The sequence below is a fragment of the Ixodes scapularis genome, unplaced genomic scaffold (genome assembly GCF_016920785.2).
Source record: "Ixodes scapularis isolate PalLabHiFi unplaced genomic scaffold, ASM1692078v2 PGA_scaffold1__304_contigs__length_218370807, whole genome shotgun sequence".
In the NCBI taxonomy this organism is placed as follows: domain Eukaryota; kingdom Metazoa; phylum Arthropoda; class Arachnida; order Ixodida; family Ixodidae; genus Ixodes; species Ixodes scapularis.
Genome location: NW_024609846.1, coordinates 199487096 through 199507980, shown reverse-complemented (window position 1 = coordinate 199507980; position 20885 = coordinate 199487096). Strand labels below are relative to the sequence as shown.

General features: G+C 45.9%; 1 protein-coding gene across 1 annotated transcript in view; it reads right to left on the bottom strand.

The window, feature by feature from the left end:
* LOC8030957 (replication protein A 70 kDa DNA-binding subunit) overlaps positions 1–20885 on the bottom strand; it is a 61228-nt gene that overhangs the window by 29635 nt on the left and 10708 nt on the right. The window contains exons 4-10 of the mRNA XM_029978539.4: positions 16763–16871; positions 14417–14526; positions 14032–14130; positions 4979–5078; positions 2467–2638; positions 1746–1941; positions 1518–1657 (exon numbers count right to left, since the gene is read on the bottom strand). Coding sequence (XP_029834399.3) covers positions 1518–1657; positions 1746–1941; positions 2467–2638; positions 4979–5078; positions 14032–14130; positions 14417–14526; positions 16763–16871 — 926 coding nt within the window. The remainder of the gene's footprint in view (positions 1–1517; positions 1658–1745; positions 1942–2466; positions 2639–4978; positions 5079–14031; positions 14131–14416; positions 14527–16762; positions 16872–20885) is intronic.

Genomic DNA, 20885 nt, shown 5'->3' with positions numbered 1-20885 from the left:
GCGCAAGATGTTAACTGTGACGGCAACGAGGCTTTTGCGGGCGGAAGTCTGGATAGATGGGGATGCCTTCCGGAGTTAGAGGTCAGGCTCGCAACGTACATTGCAGAAGTGCGCAATCGGTCCCTACCCGTGGCGTGCAACGCGATCACCGAGCAAGCGCGGAAGATGCGGTTGATGCTGTCATTCGCAAAGTGCGAGATTTTGTTGGACGCTGCCGCCGACATGCTTTAAAGGGATACTTCAACGAAATTTGAAATATTCCCGTCGTGTTCAAAAATAGGTTGAATATGATCCACAATATCCGTAAATGACAATTGCACGTTTGTATTTTGAGCCTGGTGGCTGTATTTTTCGTTATAAACGGCCCACTCTGGCAAGCGCTCGGAGAAGGCCCAGCGGAGACCACGTGACATCCAACGCAATCGTGACGTAGGTCGTCTCAAGACGAGCAAAGCTACGGCGAGGCTGACGTCGAGAGGATGGCCTAGTCGTTCCAGCCACCGAAGCGGCTGCTTTTGTATGAATTTTGAGTGACGAATTAATCTTCTGTAATCTTGTAGGGGGACAATAGCGACTTCTGCGACACACAAAAGGCATTCTCGGGAAGAGGGGAGTTCCTCCTGCCCCTCTTCTCTCGTCGTGGCCGGAGGCGAGACAACCTCCGTCACTAGCTGTCAAGGTTCCTAAACGGGCATTACAAGCGAGGCGATAGCGACATCCACCAGGTGCTCTTTGCTAATCGTTTAATTTGTTTTAAAATTCCTTTTCCTGACTTTTTTAACAAGATATTGGTATGTTCAATGTGATGCTGCTTTTTTTAACAAATATAGACCAAAAAATGAGCGCCGAAATTTCGTTGTAGTATCCCTTTAAGAAGGTGGTATTGATGATGATGGGATCACCAGTGTGGACAAATCATAGTCTCTAGTCGCAGACAATGAGAATGGTAGGGAGCAGCTTCAGCACAGCGTGAGCTTCCTAGCTTAGGTATCGCCTGGGCATCTCATGCACACATGCATGCGCAGCCAAAGCACGCCAGAAGGCATAGATCACGTGCTGGAGGCTGGGCTTTCACGAGAGACACCGTGCCGTTCTCCCGTGTTCACCGTAAAATGCGCCTTTAAAGATTTTTTTTTTTCTGATGGGCAGAGTAGGGGGGTTGACTTACGATCGTGTAAATACGGTAAGTTGTGGGTGCGGGTTATATGCAAAAAGGGGGGGGGGGGGAATATAGTATGGTATGTCGTGCATGCACCTTATCTAAAACTGTCTAAAGCTCCTCGTAATCAAGCGTAACAAATAATGACGTGTACATAAGGCATGTTTTACACTTTCTGCGTTCCCTCGACTTTATAAGGATGATCGAGACAAGTTTTCTATTCGAGCACAGCTCATAATTGGGTTTTTTCAGCTTGGCTGGGAGGTTACACCGAAAACGTGTAATACCATTTCTATCCACAGCTCTCCAAAGAGGGGCTGGCAAGTGAAAGGCAGGGAGATAGGGAGGGGCAGCGCACCTGGTCACCCCAGAGGGTGAGGGAGACCTCCGCACTGCTCTTGTCCACGAGGGAAACGTCCCGCTTCTTCAGCTCTTGGTTGTTGGCCCGCCGCACGACAGTCTGTACGGTCCCAGCATCCTTGCAGACTCCAATGACGTCTGTGGGCGGGGATCCAACGCGGTTACCCAAGTTGCAGACGAGAGCCCCGACAGATTCCACCAAGGATGTTGCAAACGAGTTACTTGCCCACGACTTTGTCCGGGCCAATCTCCTGCAGGCGCCGGATGGGTACGAAGTTGAACTGCAGCGTGGGGATGTGGGGAGCAGCCTCCTCGCAGGGAGTCATGGCCGTCTCCTGAGTGAACGACATCTCAAACTCGTTCTTGAGTGACGAGAACTTGGGGTTGGCGGTCTTCAGGTTAGCCCTTGAGATGTAGTACACCTGCGTGCAAAAGCAGCTTCCGTCAGCCCTTCAGCCGAGTTCCCTTCCAGCTCTCTTTAGGGTGCTTGCAACACCTAAAAAAATCTATAAATGAGCCAATAAGTCTTTTCACAAATATATCTTGGGCACACTCAAATTTTCCGAGTGTAGATTTAAAATGCAAGAACATTTTTTTTCCTTTGCACAGGGCAAAAAACCGAAACTGACAGTTTGTTTGACGCTGCCACTGCGTGCGTCTCAGGGACAATGGGGGGTAGAGTGGGGTTTTGCATTCGTAGATCAGCATTGTTTTGCCGGGAAGGGGCACTAGCTCTTGCATTCAGCAGTTACCGCCGCATGCCTGGGTAGACAGCAGGGGGCACATCGATTGCCCTTCCCATATAAAGCAGCGCTAAGTGCTGCTGGCCACCGACTGTTAGGTTGCGGGCCAAACCAGCCTACACGTTCAGTCATAATAAACATGTTTTGTTACTCGTAACACTAACAGTGTAAAAACCTGACTGCAAAGGGGTCGTATGAGCCCACCTTGTTGACTTCGACGAGGTCGTAGAACCTGTCGCACTCAGCGTTAAAGGCAGTGGCGCGTATCTCGCCGCTCTCGTCCAGCAGGTCCATGGAGAACAACTTGCCCTCTCCCCGGGCGTTGTTCCAGGTCCGGATTGCAGACTTGTTGGTCACACGGGCCCGGATGGTCCACCTGCGTAGAGCAGCTTCACATCCATAAAAGCGAGAACCAGATCCAGACTGCCACGCCGCAATGCCAATTCTACTCATCTAGTGATTAGTTTTATGGCGCAAGTGCTGTCAGGGCCAGGGAGTGCCAAAGAAATGTTACCCTATTAGGAGAAAAAGATGAAATAAAAGTGGCAATAGGGTATGGTAAGTTACAAAACTTTTGATTCCAGAATGGCAGCAAAGGAACACCTCCCAGCCTAAGCATAGACGCAACAAAGCGGCGCAGAAGCTTACAGAGCTCGTAAACAATAACGTACATAATATTGCCGCGGACATAAAAGAATCGACAAACATAGAACTGATCATAAAGGTTTAATGGGCAAACTTGTTCCAGAAACGAAAGGAGGAATGAGAGTTGCAGGCGGCAGAAGCGAGTGTCGAGGGGCCGGCGTGACAGCTGGCTAGTGCAAGACTGATTTGGCAAGGCCATGCTGGGCTCCTTATCTACTACACACTCTTTCTTGAACATTCCAGAATGTTTGAGCATTGGTCTAGTGCAAAAGTGAGTCGCACTGTGACAGTATCTGGGAGGACGAGTGACCCTAAGACTTTCGGAAGTTATGTTGCTGTGAAACCCGTGCGCCATGTAGTCAGAGCACCCTCTGGCGATATCTGCCAGACTTGCGCAATCCAGGTGGAAGTGACCCCAAGACTCTCGGCAGCTATGTTGCTCTGAAACCTAGCCTAGCCTCAAAAGAAGAGTCCGCTCCACTGTGAGGCCTTGATCAAGCCGTATAGACCGTTCCATTAGGGCAGGGTTTCTCGAATTTTTTTTTTTTGTCCCAGGGAACCCCAGCAAGCCTCAAAAAGTCCCAAGGAACCCCCCCCCCACACACTGCCTTGTTGCCAACCGATAATACTGGGCAATTAAGGCGTTTAGATAGTGAACAAGAGTTAATTGCACTGACAGAATAAGACAAAATGGAGGACTACAGAAAGAATAAGAAGGCACAGAAACAGACAGAATAAGAAGGCAGAGACTACGTGCTCCAAAACGCACCTCGCGTTATATTCGGAATCGAGTTCAGACACGAGGCGCGCGAGTCTGGAGAAAGCCAAAGAAAGCCATCCCTCCTGCTCAATGCAGGAAATCCGGTGGGAAAAGAAGTGGGGGTGTGGAAGAGAATTTGTTAGCTATTGGGTCACGTAAAGGGACAAATAAAAAATATTAAAAAATTTTTTATCGCTTCTGTGTTTGTACAACGCGTGCACGCTGCAGAAACTCAGCGCACGCGCGAATGTGGGCACTGGCCAATCCGAGCCAAGTCAAGTCAACAGAAGCCAAGCCAAGACCACCAACCGCGTTTCCGCAATCGTGCAACACGTGGTGTTTGTTTATGCAGTGGGACCGGAACAAGAAGTGTGGTCGTGTATCGGGTTCAGCAGTATTTTTTCTGCCTGCACATTTTTTAGTAAATGCTCCAGAGTGGTCTGGTGTTTGTGTGTTGGTGCTTCTGCTTCGTGCATTGCTTGGATTGTGGGCTGCCGAAAAGTTCACGCCCAAGAAAAAGGAACTTCCACACAAGCGGTGCAGTCTCTCATCGGAAGTATGGGACCCGCACATGAAAAGCCTAATCCTTGACCTAGAAAGTGTACAGAGACTGGCCTTGTGTTTCATTTACTCTAGATATTGCAGATTAGATTTGCCAACAGAGCTGTATGCGCTGTGTAATCTTCCGTTGCTTCAGTCTAGACGGGAAAATAAACGCTTGAAGCTTTTTTTCATGACACTTTCTGGTTCATTGCTCTTTGACCAATCACGTTACCTAACCCTTCATCAATCCCGTATCACTTGTAACCAACATTCGTGTCACTTACAAGAGTTTTCGTTCAATAAAGATTGTTTTAAGTATTCATTTTTTCCTCGTACGGTGCGGGACTGGAATCTGTTGCCACAAACATGTCGTTTCTTCCACCGATCTTGAATTGTTCCTTTTCCAGTTGGACGCAACCTAACTATTGTTTATTCTTGATTTGCATTGTTTTTTGGTGTTCCTTGCATTGTGCTTCGTTGCCGTATTGTTTTAGCAGTTGCTTTTACAAGTGTAACTCGTTGCCACTCCTGTCAAAGTCCTAATCAGGACTGACAGTATGTCAAATAAATAAATAAATAAAAACCTTGTCCATCCCTATTTCTAACACAGAATATGTTATAGGGCTTGCTTCCGTGAAATAAGCATAACATTCTAAAAGAGTGTCGCAAGAAACTGTCATACTGTCACAGTGGCAACATTTAATTAATTCTTATAAAGTATCGATGATGAAAAGGAAATCAAACCCAAGACTGTGAGGGGCCACTCACTTGTTCTGGTAGGGGGTTAGGCTGCAGATGGGAAGCACCACGACGTCCCCTCCACTTGTGGGCCCGCCGTTGCTCCGGAACGAAGACTGCATAGGTGCAGCTGTGGGCAGAGCGAGCCAGTCAGAACCACGACCCAAGCAAGCCCCAAACCTTCTATGTTCTGTTCCAGTCTCTTAAAATAAAGCTTTCTTTTTGAATGCCGCCCTTCCTCCCCCCCAGACTTTGCTGACAGTTGCTGTTGCCCCCAATAGATTAGTGTATTTACTCGCATAATGAGCACACTTTTTTTTCCCGAAATTGAATCACATTTGGGGGGGGGGGGGGCAGAACAGAATTGTTATAGTTGCGAGGAGTGCTTTAGAGTAATTGTCGGCCATGTTTAAGAATGCACCACATCATTTGTCACTTGCGCAGTTGACTGCGTAAATTACTGGTCGATCTTCTATTCTTGAGGCAGAAAATATTGAAGAGAACCACACTCGCTCACAAACGCACAGTTACCGTGTTTTCTACTCCACACTGCACCTTAACCGCTGGTTGTACTACACTGCACGATGGTAACCGCACGACTGCACGGCGTCCATTTGCAATCCATGGCTCCGTCGCGTTCTCGCTCGTGCGCTGACATTTGCCAAATTTTTGCAGAACTTTCCTTCAAAAGTCAGGCATTTGCCGAACTTTGCCGAATCTGAAGTTCGGCAAATTCGGTCCATCACTAGTTTCAACACTCTGTACTTAAAGAAAGCTTCGCTTAACATAGATTCCCACTAGTGTGTTGAATCTTTTATCGTCTAAAGTTTTCAGCCTTTGAGTGCCCTCGAATGAATTGGCGAACACAAAATGACTGCAGTCAGCCTATGGTCACCGCCCTGGGGAGCTTGTCAAGATGCTTCTGCCAGCTGGACACTCAAGTGCACCGGGCCCTCAACACCTGCAACATTGGCCCGTAGGCTTCATTTCAGCATTGTCGGCACCTCTCTGTCATCTATACGCCATCGTCCTCCCCTTGTACATCATAGAGTTATTATAATCTATGCTAGAGGTTCAAGTGGCGCTAGTGTGCTGACGCAAATAAGCAGACAGCAACCATTCAAAAATTGACTTCCAGTAATGCATTTTTATGGGAAAAAGTGAGTGCATTTTCTCCCTGCGCTCGATCATAAGAGCAAATATCCCGAATAAATTCTGCGTACTAGGTAGCCTGGAACATTTCTCAGTCAGGCCGAAGAAATAATTGGTCAGTTACGGCGTTTTTCTTTCAAATTCATCCCAATAAAAACTGTGCCGAAACGGCTTCGTACGTACATTTATGTGCACTGTCAGGCACTGTTAGCGCAAGGCACGTAGCCAGGGGGGAGGCCCATGGGGCCCAAGCCCGCCCCCCCCCCCCAAAATCTTCAATTTTGCTGGGACCTCCTCTCCCCCCTCCCCCTCATACAGCATTTTGTCATGAGCGGTGCCATGCTTTGGCTGAGTTGTTTGTGGGAAAAAGACCTTCCATGACCGATTTGTGGACGGACCACACGCACGTCGGGAAGATGACAGACAACAGCCCATTCCGTTGACAACGTCCGATGTACGTGTCCTCGAAGTACAGTGGAAGGGGCATGGCTTCGGGTGGAAGCAATGCCACGAGGTCTTCGAAGGCGTCAAATGTCAAGGCAGGCAACATCGTCATTATGCAAAAGAATCAATGCTCCAGACAGAGATAGTGACAAATGCAAAAGAAACACAAAAACAAGTTTTTGGAATGTACAACCTCTGTTGTCTACGACATACCATTATCCTGCGAGCACACCTACGTAGGGCAAACAGGCCGCTGTGTAAATGACATCGCTAGACAACACGCAGCAGCTATCAAGCAGACACCGTCTGCACTGTTAGATACGGAAATGTTATTTTTTGAGAGAAAGTGGGGTGGCTGGAAGTGATATAGTTTAATTAAAGCATATAAGTCAGTGTGTTTCTAATAAACTTTCAGTTGCGAGTGCACTCCTCCGTGCTGTCCTTACCTCCTTCACTTTGTCCCTGTTCCTATCCGGTCATGAACCAACCAGCCCAACTGAACATTATGTTGCCAGAGGGAAGGGTTACAGAGGCTGTTCTGATTTATCGGATTAGTTGGGGGTGACTCGCACCGCCCAGCGACGTTAAGAGCAACAGTATTTCCATGCAACGTCTTAAAAGAAAGACATTTTCACCACCACCCATGCCACTGGACGTTGCATCCTCGTGTTTTGCTGTGCATCACTGTGCCATTTGTCAGTCGTCCCTGACTCGGCCATCTTCTCAACAACTCCCTGACTTTTACAGGTGCTCTGGAATTCCTGAGAATTCCGCATTTTCCAGGTTGGTAGACACCATAAGAGAGCATTTGACAACAAAAAAATAAAAAAATTGGCAGTCCTTTTGGCACTTTTTAAAGGCATTCTAAATGCATAGCATTTACAGGGCCTCTGAACTTGTCCTTTTGAGGGCACTGAAAAGAGGCCACGGAAGGGCACACTGCGAGGGTGTCATGTACCATCATGATGTCACATCATGTCACATAACCTCAGGGTGCGCACCACGTGACACTATGATGTCACTGTGTCACATGATGTGAGTGGCACATGATGTGACATCACAATGTTGTGTGTTCAGATGTCCCAGTGCCTGTGACGTCATAGGACATGATGGTGTCACCTGACGTGATCAACGTCATGATGTGAGTGTCCGTGCATCACGGGTGTCATGTGACAGAAAACCTACCCTAGCAAAAATTCCGGTAGAGATTTCTATCGGACCAATAGAGATTTCTATCGGTCCGATAGGAATTTCTATTGGTCCATAGAAATCTCTATCGGTCCCATGAAAATCTGTATCGGTCCCATAGGAAGTTCAATTGGTCCCATAGGAAATGTGTATCGGTCCCATAGGAGTGCGTATCGGTCCCATAGGAGTGCGTATCGGTCCCATAGGAAGTTTTATTGGTCCCATAGGAGTGTGTATCAGTCCCATAAGAGTGTGTATCGGTCCCATGGGAGTGTGTATCGGTCCCATAGGAGTGTGTATCAATCCCATAGGAGTGTGTATCGGTCCCATAAGAGTGTGTATCGGTCCCATAGGAGTGTGTACCGGTCCCATAGGAATGCCTATTGGGCCTATAGAAATTTCGATCGGTTCAATAGGCATTCCTATTGGTCCCATAGAAACTTAGACTGGTCCCATAAGGACTTTATCGGACGGTTAGGAATCTTCATCAGTTAAACCAAAAGTTTTGTTGGCCAAATAGAAATGCTTCCTTGACTAGTGGAAACCTCGAATCATTCAATAGGAATGTACCAATTGTGCATGTCTATATTTGAGCAATAGAAATAAATTAGACATATGTCTGTCAGAATAGTCCGTGTCAGAAATACACCGGCCGATTTGATGCATGTGTTATGTAACCTGGGCTGTGTGATGCAAATATCTATTCCAAATGCAAAAAATGTGTCCACTTTAGAACAGCATGCATAAAACTACATCAGTCAAGTTAATTATGCGACAATGTTACGCTTTTTTTTTTCCTCAATATTTTCGAATGGCAAAAATGGTTTAAGCCCAGGTTACATAACACACCATCATTGTAAATCAAAGGGTTATAAAAATTCATATAGTTTTGTAGCTTGAAATAATGCTAGAATAAGAGACTCACACACAGTCATGCACAATTTAGAGGAAAATAGCACAATGAAATGCTTGCTTTTCTGAATAAATTTTAGGACAATATTCTAAATAAAACTTGGGACCCTGGTGCGTCAAAATAATTTACTAATAAAATACTGTAAGGAAAGTAATCTCCACGAAAAATAAAGAAAATATCTTGATGGGTTGAATCAAAGAAATCTACTTCCTACTCCATTTTACCCAAAACAAATGGCAAGTCGGTACTAGTCATGATTTACACATTTATTTCATGTGCTTATAACAATAGTTGTATACACCCTCTTTTATTCCTAAGTTTGTAAAGACATTTTTATGGCACCCTCCATCGCGATTTGGCCAGTTTCGGTTTCGATTTTGCAAGGAGCTCATATTGTTGAAAAACAGCACGGCCGGGACAAGGACAAAAAGACGAAGAGAACACAGGACAGCGCCTGTCCTGTGTTCTCTTCGTCTTTTTGTCCTCGTCCCGGTCGCGCTGTCTCTCAACATGAATTCTCATCAACTTGCCCAGTTATCTATTCCTATCGAGCTCGTACTAGTTACAGCACCCCATCGCTAGCGACACCACACTTTTTTTTTTTCCCCGACATTGTCTTGTCGTGCGTCGGGTGTGTTTCTGTCAGGGGACGAAAATGCTTTTAGACATGGAAATGTGCTCATTTATTCAAGTTTACCTATCTGTGAAGTCTCCTCTTATGTTGATTATGGTCAAGAAGAGCTTGGAAGACCCACGACGCGACAGTCTAGCGAGCACCTCAACACACTTGGTAAGCATGCTTTTGGTCTTTGTTTGCATTGTAGACGCGTGGAAGTTTGAACATTAGGGAGTTTCAGAACGACGTCTGCAACCTCGAATAAATAACGTCGTCGCTAGTGCGAATGCGCAGACCCAAAACGAGCATTGGGGCTTGGGCTTTGGGGCCCGTTATTTCTTGGAAATAGCGCGGATACCGAAAATGGCGGCGCCCACGACATTCCGTTGATCGCGTCTTCGACGCCCGCCGCCCGCTTGGGACTGCGTGAGTCGCACTTGGCGACCGCGGTTGGTATAGTCATAGCGTACAGAAAATGTCACATACCGTTGGATTCAGAGCTCAAAGCTATCAAAGCGCGTGTACTTGCGATCGCGGCAGAAATGTAAATATGTTGGGGTTGTGGATCGTTGTGGCCTCGGTAGTACAACAGAGCAGCTTGACAGTAACAGAAACATGCGGCATTGAGTATAAAACAACTATAAACATGTTATTCCAGACGATAAGCTTGTTTAATTTTAAAGATATAACATTCTAACATCAAAATAAAAACTATCGCAACATCTTGGTGGCGCTTTAAGTGTGAGATGCTTGCGTTTTGGGTCCCCGGCAGAGAAACGCTTTTGCCGTCCGTAACGCGAGATAAATTAGCGCCCGTTATTCCAAAGCTCCCTATTTTCTCGGCTCACTTTTGCTTGTTAAGCTATTTTTTTTAACTAGTTGTGCTTGTTTACCTGTTCTTATGTTTGGAACTGCGCGTCGCATACAGTGATGGAAGTGCCATTTGACCTTTCGGAGCAGGCCTTGTAGCAGGCAAAATGTTGTTTTGGGGCAGGTAGTGGCCCTTTTGGAGCAGGGTCCGGCATATGTTAGCATAATACTTGAAAATGAATAAATGCTGCGTTGCTATATAAAGCCCATCTCTATTATTGGAACACAGCGCCTGTCGCCTTTTTAAGACAGGATATATAAAATTCAGCAAAGTAAACAAACACAAAAAAACATTATTTAAATAAAGTTTAAATGCTCGTCAGATAAAAAAATACAATTAAATAAGTCACACTGAGTTCTGATGGTACAGAATATTTAGTTTTATCAGCCTGCACTTCTTTTAAGGTATCTGTAGCAGCACCTAACGACCTTCACTGTTGTGGAATCTTTTAGTTCAGATTAGAGTTGTCTTTCGGAGAGCAACTTCAAATATTGCGATATCTGATATTCGCTTCAAAAATTCCGATTCATTTTCGATGTGCTGGTGAAGTCACGATCGGATCACGGCAAGTTAACCCGTTGAGTGCACTCCTTGGCATGCACCGACGCGCTGCAGAGAAGCTACACCAGCGGAGCAGACACCGCAGTTGCACGAATCGCGCAGTGCTTTGTGCTCCGAAAAGGACGGTGAGGCTTTACCAGCACTACATCCAGAGTTTGGTGCAACTAAACTATACTTTCTTTCAGTTTCGGTGCGAGCGCAGCCGAAGCTACAAGCGCGCGGATGGAGCCCGTAACGGTACCCGCACTGCGCGAGCCCACGCGCGAGTCGGGAATGCACAGAGCATTGAGCTCGCGCTAGCTTTGATTTCGCTGGTAGCTAGCGCACGGGAACAGGGCGGGCCCACATTGAAAACATCCACATGCTCGGCCTCTTTTTTTTTTTTAATAGGCTGCTCAGTGGGATGGTTCTTCGCTTAGCCTCTGTGGCTTTGGTCTCAGATGTTGCTAATGTTGTTCCTTCCAATAATGATGATGATGATGATGATGATAATGCGCCCTCGCAGTTTCGGTTTTCGTAACAGTTGCGGCGTGGAAAATACCGCGGTACCGCCACGCGCTCTGATAAGACTACAATTTTTATTTTTTATTGCTACATCTCATCTCGGCGCAGACATGGCGCAATTCTTCGGTAAAATGACAATTTGGCGCTACATGTAGCAGGATTGCGTCCTTGGCGCAATTTGGCGCAATTGGCGCAGCACTTCCATCACTGCGCATAGAGAAAAGTTGTCACTCATTCCGGGTGTGGTCCGAGAAAGTGTAGCTTATGTCAACAGAGCACACTTACTAAATAAGTTTTGAAGGCAGTTAGGCTCATGATGAAGACAGAAAACAAAGGAAATCCAGCCTCTTAATTTTATTTTCTTCAGTCTGAAACTTAAAAATGCTCGAATCATCTATCGAATGGCTTTAGCCTTAATCACTTTCTGTGGTGACATCATCCTCCACCTTTGCCTCGCCGCCGATTAACTCTTTTTGTTTGTTCTGCTGCTCATTTCAGGATTTCAAGCAAGAAGTATGCCATTACGCTCTGCACCTTCAAGACTCAGTTTGTGACAGTGTTCAGCGTCAAGATGCCTTCATAACAGGAGCAAGTGTACCCCAAGACCCTTTTTTGCATAATAAAATGTGTAAAGGCACCACCATACCCTGTGTGCTCATGCAGATGGCCTATATGCCAATGCACAAATGGGCCCATACACCAATAGGCCCATACACCAATAGGCCCATACACCAATAGGACCATACACCAATAGGCCCATACGCCTATAGGCCCATACACCTATAGGCCCATACACCTATAGGCCTATACACCTATAGGCCCATACACCTATAGGCCGATACACCCATAGGTGTCAATAAACCGATAGGCTATGGGAATTCTCTATGGGAATTTTTGCTAGGGTACAAAAACTATGTATTTAGGGACGACGTCGAGGCACTTGCGACGAGAGTACACAATGGCGCCACCTTTCTTTCTTTGACATTGTTATAAACGACCTCGCAGAATGAAGTTCCAGGGTCACCTCACAGATAACACCAGCATGCCAGTGTGTTGTTGCAAGATATCTCATGCGACACTAACACCATCAACATGCCATGGACACCCCTAAGGTTGTCAGTATAAATGCCACGCATATAAAAGTTTATTTTTATCCCAACATTAAATAGGAAAAGTGTCGCGCCAAAAACCAATAATTACCTAGTTGTGCAGACTAGAAACAAAAAGCCTGTTTTAATCTATGCATATCGAGATGTAAGATCTCAGCGTGGCAGGTGACTTGAGGATCATTGAGAATGTCAAAAGCCAGAGCGAGCCCACGAAATAAATTTTAGTGCAAAGAAAGCTCGTTCCACACTGACCCAGATAGCAGATGCACCCGGATAGCAGATGCATATACATAATTCCACGTGACCATCTTTTAATCCCCAAACGAAGTACCATATTTACTCGCACAATGAACGCACTCGCGTAATGAACGCACCCCCCAAGTCGGCTCTCAAAATTTCGACTTTTTTTTTCACTCGCGTAATAAACGCACCCCCAACTGGGACGTCAAAATTTTGACCCCCTCCTCCCACGTGCGCGAAATGAACGCACTTTTCTATCCTGGTGCAGCGAAGTCGCGAATGCATGGGCAGCGAGTCGAACAAAACGCCTTGCAAAAGGCGTTAACAAAATTTGCGAAGATCCAAGAAGATCCAAGGGAAGCAAGAAAAAAAAAGAAACATGCCAGAGGAGCTTTTTTTTTTTTTTGCACAGCGCAGTCTGGACTTTGGGTTCGCGCGCCGCCGCGCGCAAGGAGGTAAGAAAGAGAAGCGAAGAAGCGCTCTAAGCGAAGGAAACAGCTTGCGAAAGGCGGCAAAAAGAAAGAAGAGAAACCCACGGAAATAAGAGAAAACAAAAACAAAGAGGAGCTTTTTTTTTTTTTTTCTGCACAGGTTTGGGGGGGGGGGGGGGGTCGCGCGCCGCGCGCAAGGAGGTAACAAAGAGGAGCGGAGAAGCCCTCTAAGCAAACAAAACAGCTTGCGAAAGGCGGCAAAAAAAAAAAAAAAAAGAACAACCCACGGAACTAAAAAAAAAAAAAAAAACAAGAGGAGCTTTTTTTTTTTTTCTTTTCTTTTTTTTGCGCAGCGCAGTTTGGGTACGGGGGGGGGGGGGGGGGGGGGGGTCGTGCGTCGCGGGCCGCGCGCAAGGAGATAAGAAAGATAAGCGGAAAGCCCTCGCCTAAGCAAACAAAACAGCTTGCGAAAGGCAGCAAAAAAAAAAAAAAAAAACCAAAGAACTAAGAGAAAAAAAAAAGGATTTTTTTTTTTGTACAGCTTAGTTTGGTTGTGGGGTCGGGCGCCGCGCGCAGAGAGATAAGAAGTTACTTCGATTTTTCAGGATAAAAGGTCCGTTCATTATGCGAGTAAATAACCGATGCAAAAATTTTACCTCGCGTAATGAACGCCCCCCCTAACTTTGCATCGATTTTTCGGAAAAAAAGTGCGTTCATTCTGCGAGTAAATACGGTAATTACACATTCCTCGCACATACATAAAATTTATTGCGAAGATTAAAAATGTTACGCCAATTAAATGCCTCAGCATTCTTCTTGCACACAAGCTGCTGCGAAATCTTCATTTTCAACAGACACCCACAAAAACCTAACTCTTGGTCTCAATCAAACAACAAAGCTTCCCGCTTCTACCACTCTCGTCAGATTGCCATTTTAGTATGCGTCTGCTATTCACCACCCTCACTAAGGTCAACGAGCGTGGAAATGAAGAGAACACGTTTATACTGGTAACCCTGTGTCAACAGATGGGCATCTGGAAAAGCGGGCAGCTTACGCTGAGTGTTCCTGGTCGGGAACTGCGCTCCGCCCGGTGGCTTGACCGACGCCGCAAACTCGCTCGACGCCGGGGTCCTGTTCGATGCGCCGTCTCCGTCTGTGCCAGGAAACAAGCAAACCAAGTAGTGAGAACGAAACTAGGGTGCCTGGAACTGGGAGTGTTGAGCGTCCACCCATACGTGCACAGTGGCAACAGCCGCTGTGTCATGTGCTGGTGGCTGGTGCTACAAATTTGGGCAAAACGTCTAAACCAAGGGTCCTCCGTGGACTGTAAATTTGGAGAGCGACAGCCCCCTTGCTGTGACATCGCCAAGATCACGGACGGCAACGACCCTTATTCGATGTCACCGGGCGGATGAAGACCAGAAAAGATTGTTCCTCACCCGAAGGAGCGGCTGCCCCCGTGGAGGACGGCATGACGGGATTCCCCAGCTTGGACCCGACGTCGGCTCCGTTGGCAATCACAGTCAGTTCCAGAATGATCAATATCTTCCTGGAACAATATCAAGGATCACACACAATCTCCACCATCTTTTATCGGTGTGCAGTGAAAGTAATCAAAGGGAACAGACACTTCTTGAAATAGCTACAAGTTAGGCCTGCTCTCTCGAGCGCAGTTTAAACTAGCCTTTTAGTGCAGGATGTTATATGGCTGGCACCTAACCATATCCGGTTAGGCTCCAAAGCAAGGGAAGGCAACGGGTCGACTGCAAGCCGAACGCCGAAGCAGTGCTCGTCTCCTCACTGTTTGGACATCAGTGCCAGCTGAACCTCTTCCTCGAGTGCCTCCGTAAAACTCGAGTCATGCAGCGGCACTTTGCTCCGTAAAACGAACACACTCAGAGTTTGACCAGAGAGAGAGAAAAACAGAAAAGAAGGTGGATCCTCACTTTTCTGCAACGGGTCGGGTCGAGGTATGTTTGAGTGTTAGGCTCTCATTTGCTGCAAGCTGGGGCACGCTCAGTCTACTGCATCTCACACTCCAACAGGCTCCGAGAAAGTTACATTTAAATTGCAACCGCAGAAGCTTTGCATCATCCAGTCTCCACGTTCGGTTCCTCCACACTAACAGATCATATTCTGTGTTACCACTGTCTTCGCCGCACTAGTATGGCAAAGGAGCGACTTTTTTTAACTACCGTAATATCCCAAGAAAGATAACCAAACCCTACCTTTGGCACAATTCGGTATTTTTCCCAAAACACTGAAAAAAGCCCACTTTTAGTAGAGTCGCGGTTTTTAGACAAACTTTTTAGCGAACCAGAGTTAGGCTAATGAAATTTACATCAGCGTTCTACTTTGTTAAGAAGGTTAACTGTACAAAGTTTGAAGCTTTCCTGATCATTAGTGTGAAGGTTTAGAAATTTTAGCATGTTGATGGTTTGTGCAAGCCCCTCAGGCCTAGTAACACCCTGTATCATTTTAGTAGTACTTCACGTATAATGCCCCAAGACATACCTCCAAGGGGTGAAAACTACTGGAATATTGTTTTAGTTGCATCACAGGCATTTATTGTACAAAACCGTTTTGTGCTACTTAGTACTTAAATTTCAGAAACATTTTATGTCACTGTTGCTGCAGGTCAGATATTGATATAACCTAATGGTCTCACCGCCTGCATTTGTTATTTAGGAATATAATACAGCAAGCAGAAGTGAAATCGGATGAATAGTTTTCAAGATATCCCCTGCACAAGCGAACCAGATGAGAAAAAAACATATTTTGAGAAAATCGAGAAAGAAGTTAAAAGGTGGCGCCCAAGCCTCATATCATGCAGCACTGCCTTAAAGGACACCATGCAAAGAAAAAAAAAAATTTTTTTTTAAACAGCCTGGACGGGAAAAAGAAGTCATAAAACGAAACCAAAAAGAACAATTTTTGCAGCTATATTTACGGCAAGAAACGCATTTAAAGTTAATGCCCTCGGAAAAGTGGCTTTTATTTAGAGTGGTGCTTGCGCTCTTTTGGAAGCTTCATATGATCTCTGAAAGTTACTTATTCATCTTTGTTTGAAGTGCAACAAACAACAAAGATTAATAAGTAACTTTTAGAGCCTAAAGGAAGCACTTGAAAGAGCACAAGCACGTGATAGACCTGTGCGCCGGTCAGAAATTGACGTCAGCGGCACGCAAGAGTGTTCCCTTCCGGCGGCGTGGAGAAACGCCTTGAACCGGTGGCGGTTCAAGGCGAACCGGTGAACCAGGGAATCTCGCAGCACATTGTATGAGATGCCCCTGCGATGCGTTATTTAGAGCACACATATCTTAAAAAGATTGTGTGAAAGAACGAAGTGAGAAATCAAGGAGGCCTTTTTCATGACATCAAGAAAGCATGGAACGTACGTTAGTAAACCATCAATTTCTCTTAACAAAAAAGAAATAGAATTGCTAAAAAGATGCCGCATCATGATGGGTAGAGGACACATGCATTTGCCGCTGCAGCCAGGACCTAATCATTAGACGTGCTTACACTTGCATGACTGCATTAGATCTGATTATATCTGTCTCTCTTTTACCTTTTCAATGTAATTTTTCTTTCACCATGCTTGTATGGAAGGAAAAATAGACCAGTTGTTAGTTGCACCTTAGCATCACCCTTCTTTGTCCCAGATTGTAAACCCTAGCTTCCTTGAAGCCACACTGTACGCCTCCTTTTCCACGTGGTCTGTTGTCCAGCCTCGGATGAACCCAGCTAGCATCGCACCAGGGGACAAAGCGACTGGGAATTACTTCTCCGGGCTGATGGTGTTGCACATGTACTTGTCCAGCTGGACCACCGCAAACCGCTCGATCTCCTTGTCAATGATCTTGCTGTTGAGCTGTGTCCCCAACATTGCATCTGAAAACATTCCCCAATGGTCGTCAGTAGAGCCCTGTGCAGACAACAGTTTCATCATCCACAACCGCAGACTTAGCATCGGTTTTTCTGCATCTGCAATGTTTTTCAATAATAGTCTCCGCATCCGATTCACATCTGCAGACTTTGTATCCGCGTACAAACCGCATCTGCAAAACTCGGAACCACATCTGACCCTTAATCTGCACATTCGTTTTACTCATAAATCAAGCATGAATAAAAATGAAAGAAAGCATCTGGATAGTATCCTATAAGCCATCTGGTTAACTTTGTACATTTGTACAAAGAACTCTTTGTGTTAGAATACGGTGAAAGTAATTTTTATCATATTGTTTTATCGTATCTATAAAATATGCAATCATCCTTTGAAAGACACTTCGCATCACTGGAAAGCTGATCGCAGTTATGAGATTGTCTTGGAAGTACGTGACACTGACACTCTGCCCAGATGATGCGCTCAAAAAAAAAGGAAATTTTAAAATTTATTTTATTTTTTGCTTGGTAAAACCCACTTGAAGCGGTACTCCGGAAATTTCTTCATGGTCCCCGATCTGCTTGAAATTTTGCTAAACTCGCCAATAAACATCACTAAAATAGTGTGCCAAATATTTTTTTTTTTTTCGCGATATTGAATTTAAAATTTTGGTCCTCACCGTGTTTTTTTAAAGTGAAAGTCTCTACTGGCAACAATGAAAAAGCGACGTCAGTGGAAGTGCAGGGGTTCACTCTTTGGACTGTAGAATTTGTTCCCAACTGATTCGAAGCAGTTTCATGGTGTCAAATGAATGCTTTGGAAGCTCACTCCAGGACCTGCGCTCCAGCGTGGAACAAATGATCGGCATATTCTATTTTTTAGGCTGCTTGCTCGACTGGCAAGCCTGCCCGCCACTGACATCACGACACTGAAAAGTATGGGTATATTTGAATGTTGGTTTTTGCATCATTTTCATGTGCCGATTTCACGATAACTATTATGATTTTTGTGACACTAAATAGCATACCAGAAAGAGTAAAGGCTGGGGAGTCAAAAAATATAGTTAGTTGAGGTAGCTCAAAAAATCGCCGGAGTACTGGAGATGCTATTTTATAAATATGAAAATTAACGAAGGACAGACAAATAACATTGGGTCATTTTCTTCAGGCCAAACAATACAAAAGTGGGAGAGGAAAGGCGCTTGCTCACTGCAGCAAAGTATACTCGTGTATAGGGTATGGGGTAAGGCGCGAGGACACCACAGGGAAAATATCACAATATTCGATAATGGCAACACCTCCTATCGGTTTCAGTTTTAAACACAAACCCTGAACCACATGCTCGGAACCACATACTTAAAACAACTCAGTGCCAACTGTTGAGAAAAAGAAAATGCACAAACACGCAAAGTTTCAGTCGTCAAGGATGCTGTGTACAAGAAACAGAGTATCATCAATAAAGACAGATTAAGACTGCTTCGCATCTCTTAAATTAATAGCCGCTAATGAGAAGTCTCTCTCCGTTGGTGCACTTGATGCTGGGGTGACATGCATGAACTGCACTACAAGAATGAGCTGCGGAAACTCGTGCTGGCACAAGTTCCACCACACCAGAGAATTGAAATCAGTCTTCTCGATCTACTTGTAGATGATGAAGCCATTTGCAGGCTTCTACTTTTTTTTGTGGCCTGTACGTTTTGGGTTTCCTTTGCCCCGCGTTTTTCCGCTCTTTCCCTGCCAAACGTTTTCCCGGGACGACTGATGCTCCTGCATTCTTCAATTTTTCTAAGGACAGCACTTTTGGTGAGATGGAACGTTCTAAAGCGAGCTTTATTGATAATCAAATCTTTTTTGATATAAAGAACAATTTTCTCCCCGACTGGCACCTTTTATCTAAAAGAGTAGTTTGCTCCCGCAATACATTCGATGATGCACTTCATAGTATCACTCACTTGTTCATTCTACACTGTGCACACGTTTTTGGGCCACCTCAACAAAACAGTATCCGCATCCGATTCGCATCCACATCCAATCCACAATCCAAATCCGATTCATTTTTATCCGCATTCACCAGTTACCTGCGGACGTGCATGACCCTCAGATATGCAAAACTAAATCGTGAGTAATGTTAAAAAAAAAAAAAAAAATTGCTGCTGTTATTACGTTGGTTTTTAAAGAAATGCATTAGCATTTTGCACAGCAGTTATATACAACAAAGTATGTGATTGCAGCCACTCAGCACTTTTTCACAAGGTGAACATTTCCGAAACTTTCTTCACCCTAGTGCAAGCAGATCAGGTCACTTAGCATGCATGTGCATATATGACAGCAGCCGCACGGGATTGGCCGGTTATAGAGTGCGAAGGTGTGAAGTAACACTTAGTAACGGACGTACAGTGGGAGACAGCGGGGCAAGGCAAACCACGACCAGACTAGAGTATGCACCCTTATACACGTACTCCAGTCTGACCATAAGCGCACTTACTTCCCCTGCGCGGCAATCTTCGGTTTCTAGGTGTTACGTCACGGTGAAGCTCCCTATAACCAAATCCAGTGCAGCCTCCGTTGCTACACATCTTATCGTAGAGCCTCCCAAAATATGCACCCTGCCGCCATCTGTCAGTGCTTGCAGCAGATGTTTCCTACAGCCATTGGGGTGCCATCCCATGGCGATGTTGCAAACTTTTGTCACACTGGTCTGGGGCGCAGCGTAACACACCGCGCTGCACCGACGGACGCGTATCGTTTGCCTGTTCGTGTCGGTGCGGCTGCATTACGTTTGTCAGGGACTTCTTGCGGCACGCAGCACCAGTGCGTTGCTGCACCGTCGGACGGAGACCACCCAGGTCCGCGCACTGCAACCTTGAGTTAACACTCTCCACTCCCTTCGGCACCTCCCCTCTCTCTCGCCTCGTCTTCGTTCCTCGTCTTGCAGAACATGGCGGCCCCAGAGAACGCGACGTCGGCGCTGCTATCTTCTTTTCCTCAAGCCCTCTGCACTGGCAACGATTCTAGCAGGGACGACGGGCGTCAGTTTCTCCCTTTTCGGGAAGTGTGCGTGTGCGGTGCTGCATTGCGTCGGCCGTTAAGCAACCAGCCCACCACGCCGGGCACGTGATGCCTTCGTCGTCCGTTGGACCCAAGACGTCGGTGAGTCTTCAGACTTAGTTTTAACTTTTACCTGGACTTTGGGTCCCGTGGTGGAACTTTCCTTTTTCGGAACTTTCGTCTTTTGCGCAGCGGCGAACATGTTTCCCGGCTGCCGTTTGTGTTACGAGCGCAAGTTGTTTTGCGTTGCCGGGTATTGAGTGCCGTTTTGTTTACTTCGTGGCCCCGCTGCCCGAAGGTTTGTGTGTTGTTAGAGTAACGGGTGTTCACGTTTCGTTCCGATGGTTTCGTCATGTTGTCGCTATTCGCGGCTTTTTATCGCCTAATGAAATTTCTTGTTTTTATTTTAACCCCGGCGTGCCGTCGCCTCTATTTTCACGTCGGGCGTAGACCTATCACTTGTCACCGGTGCAAGCCTAGCATTTTTAATCTTCTTAAGTAATTTATTGTTTAATCTCGAAGTGTTTCTTTTATCGGGTATACTTAATTTAGACCCCCACTCCGTGACAAGCTTCCATCACGCATACTAGATATATCACGATACATTTCTTGACAATAAAATCACATATGTATAAATAAACGCTTTGTTTCATAGTCAACGTGTTTTTTTTTTTTGTGTGTTTTTTTTTTTTACGTTGGCAGGCGAATTTTTTCAGTAACAGGTACATGTGTACCTGAAACATCCACTTGAAAGACAATTTGTTGCTTTCATTCCTCGCTAGATGGCGCAAACCGCCGCCCCACTCATGGCGGATTTTTTTAACAGTCCACCCGTTCGTGTTTTGCCCTTGCAAAGACTCCACCGAGCGCGTCGCACGGTGGGATGCTTCGCCTGGTAGTGCGTCATGTGGTGCACCTACACGGTGGCGTGGCCGTGGGGGCAGCATTTTCTCGTTGCTGCGCACGCCCCAGACG